This window comes from Mycetomoellerius zeteki, unplaced genomic scaffold, assembly GCF_001594055.1.
Source record: "Mycetomoellerius zeteki isolate Tzet28-1 unplaced genomic scaffold, Tzet1.0 scaffold1467, whole genome shotgun sequence".
NCBI lineage: Eukaryota > Metazoa > Arthropoda > Insecta > Hymenoptera > Formicidae > Mycetomoellerius > Mycetomoellerius zeteki.
In genome coordinates, this window is record NW_017256411.1 from 2444 (window position 1) to 4876 (window position 2433).

General features: G+C 45.0%; 1 protein-coding gene across 1 annotated transcript; it reads right to left on the bottom strand.

Moving 5' to 3' along the window:
• Nucleotides 1–787: 787 nt before the first annotated feature.
• On the bottom strand, nt 788–1168 carry LOC108732179 (uncharacterized; the record flags this gene model as incomplete). Its single annotated transcript, XM_018462860.1, has 1 exon — nt 788–1168. A coding segment is annotated over exon 1 (381 nt), but the record flags the coding sequence as incomplete, so codon positions are not given.
• Between the last annotated feature and the right edge of the window lie 1265 nt (nt 1169–2433).

Here is a 2433-nt window from a genome sequence, read left to right on the forward strand (position 1 = left end):
CCCATTTCTATCCTTGTCTCTCCATTCACTATCCAATCTCCAGGGGCTTGGACGTAACAATATTCTTCATCATTTTATTTACTTAAGTATAAACATACTTATACACAAATTATATGTATTGCTTCTTTATTATCATTTACTTTGACAATTATTTATATAAAATTTTTAATACCTTTTGTTATTTAGTTAAGTAATCTGAATCTCTCGTGATCCGTGCCCGTTTGTCATTCGCGCTTGTTTGTTTTCTTCTTAATTAAGATGGCTAGGATGGCTCCCGCCTCCAAACAAACCGGGCGCCTGCGTCTACGGCGTCGTCACGCCGCAAGGACGCGCGTCAGGACAACCGAACGAGTCGTCCAAGACCGCGGGATGATTATGTGTTTCAATGTTCGGTCAAAGTCGGCACCACTTTCAAAAATATACAATAGCTATAGCACCCGAGTCGAGACGCGTCCGCCACGAGCGAGTGGTTCATCAGAACTGCACGCTTGTTCGTATCTCGATATCACGACATTCAGTGATAATCATTATTTTTCGAATATTACAGTATACAAGGCTTTCGAATATTTGAAAAGTCACATTCGGTAAATATTTCATAAAACGTATACAATATTATCCAATTAAGAATATTAGAAGTTGAATTACAGAGAAGAAGTCTTATAATAATATTAGAATATTTATTTAAAATCATTCGCGTAGGAAGATTTATAGAGCAGTGTAAGAATATTATAATATGTGCTGGCTGGGCTGACGCTTTCAACGTCAAATACGTGGAATAGTAATTAACGTTGTGTTTTTTCAAGATTTTCTGCACATCGGCGTTGTAAAACTCCTTCCCCATATCCGTTTGCAAATTTTTTGGACATCTTCCACTCTCTCGAATTATCTCAGCGATAGCGTCAGCCGTCTCGCTTCCGCCTTTGCTCTTGAGCGGTACGGCCCACGCGTACTTGCTCAACACATTAATGACGGTAAGTATGTAGTGACGGCGTCTGTTGTAGCTCGAGTACGGACGCATCTCGACGATATCAGCCTGCCACAGATCGTTGTATCCTCGGACTATGATGCGCCTTCGCGAAAAATTTCTTCTCGCCGGAGCGTGCAATTCCTCTACGAGATGACGTCTCTCGGAGCTCATTTTTTTCTCCTCACCGGATCTCTTGTTCATGATTCGATGCGTAATACACAGGATACATGAAAAAAAAATGTATTGTTTCTTGCTGACATCACTCGATTGACTCGTTTCGTCGATACGCGATTTAATTTAGACCGGTTTCGCGAAGTTCCTCGAGGATCGATAGTATCTCGTCGTGAGCGTTGTTGCCCGCTCGGTGCGAAGCGTCGAGCAACCGTAGACGATGCACCAGCTCGTTAGGATCGTCCCAGTACACGTAATCGATCGCGTTGTCGTTCAATGTTATTGCGTGAGGTAATCCTTTTCCAGATTTCTTTTGTTTCTTGGGTGCGATCGACATCAACGGTGCGATTACGTGTTTATACTATACTTGTATCCCCTGTTGGCCAATATTCGACCCTGCGAATGGTATTTGTGTTTATGCGCGTTCGTCGCCAGCAGTATGCTCTTATACTTGTGCATATCGTCTTCCGTATAGAGGAGATCGTCGGGAATTCTCTTGAAAATCAACTCGTAAAGACCGGGTGTACCAGCGTACGCCGTCGATAATTATGTTGTCCGCGTCATCCACGTCGAAATTAGGGCTCTAATTTTATTCCGTTTTTCGAAGATACATGTAAACGTAAATCCGTTTATATTCGCTTTCAAAAAAACGTTTACTTGAAGGTAAAACGTTTACACGTTTAATTAGCATATCCGTTTATAAAAAAAACGTTTTTCCGAATATACGTGTTTTATTATACATTGTGACGTGACGTTTTTTCACCGTCCGTCACAAGGGTCATTCGACCTGGCCAAAGTAGCGCGGCAAATTTGTCCTGTGTCCTCCCGACGCGGAGGGCGGGCGTGCCGACGCTTATTGCGATTTTCGGGCGAAAGCGCGGAGACTTTTGTCGTCGCGTTTCGCGTAGCATTTCTTTTTGTGAATTTGTCTAAGAATTTTTAGTATCGGCGGCTGCGGTAGGCGATTTAATGTGCGACACATTCCACCACCTCGAGGAGGCGGCAAAGACGAAGACTGAAGACCACATTGGAGGTCCGAGGACACCCAGAGGAGGGGGTAGCGCACAGGTGATACCGTTTCATACTGTCTTTATTCATCTGTAATTAGCGCCCTGAGCGAAACATGTTTTGCTGCCGCCACCTTCTTTACAGGCGACTATGCCGCGGGAGCGACAAGGACGGCGTAAGGGGAAGGCCACCCTCGGCCACCGAACGAGCGAGGGACCCCGCCGTTGGTGCCGCACGGAAGCCTCCGCTGAGAGGAGACCTCGAGTCCGAAGGCCGAGCGTGTCTGC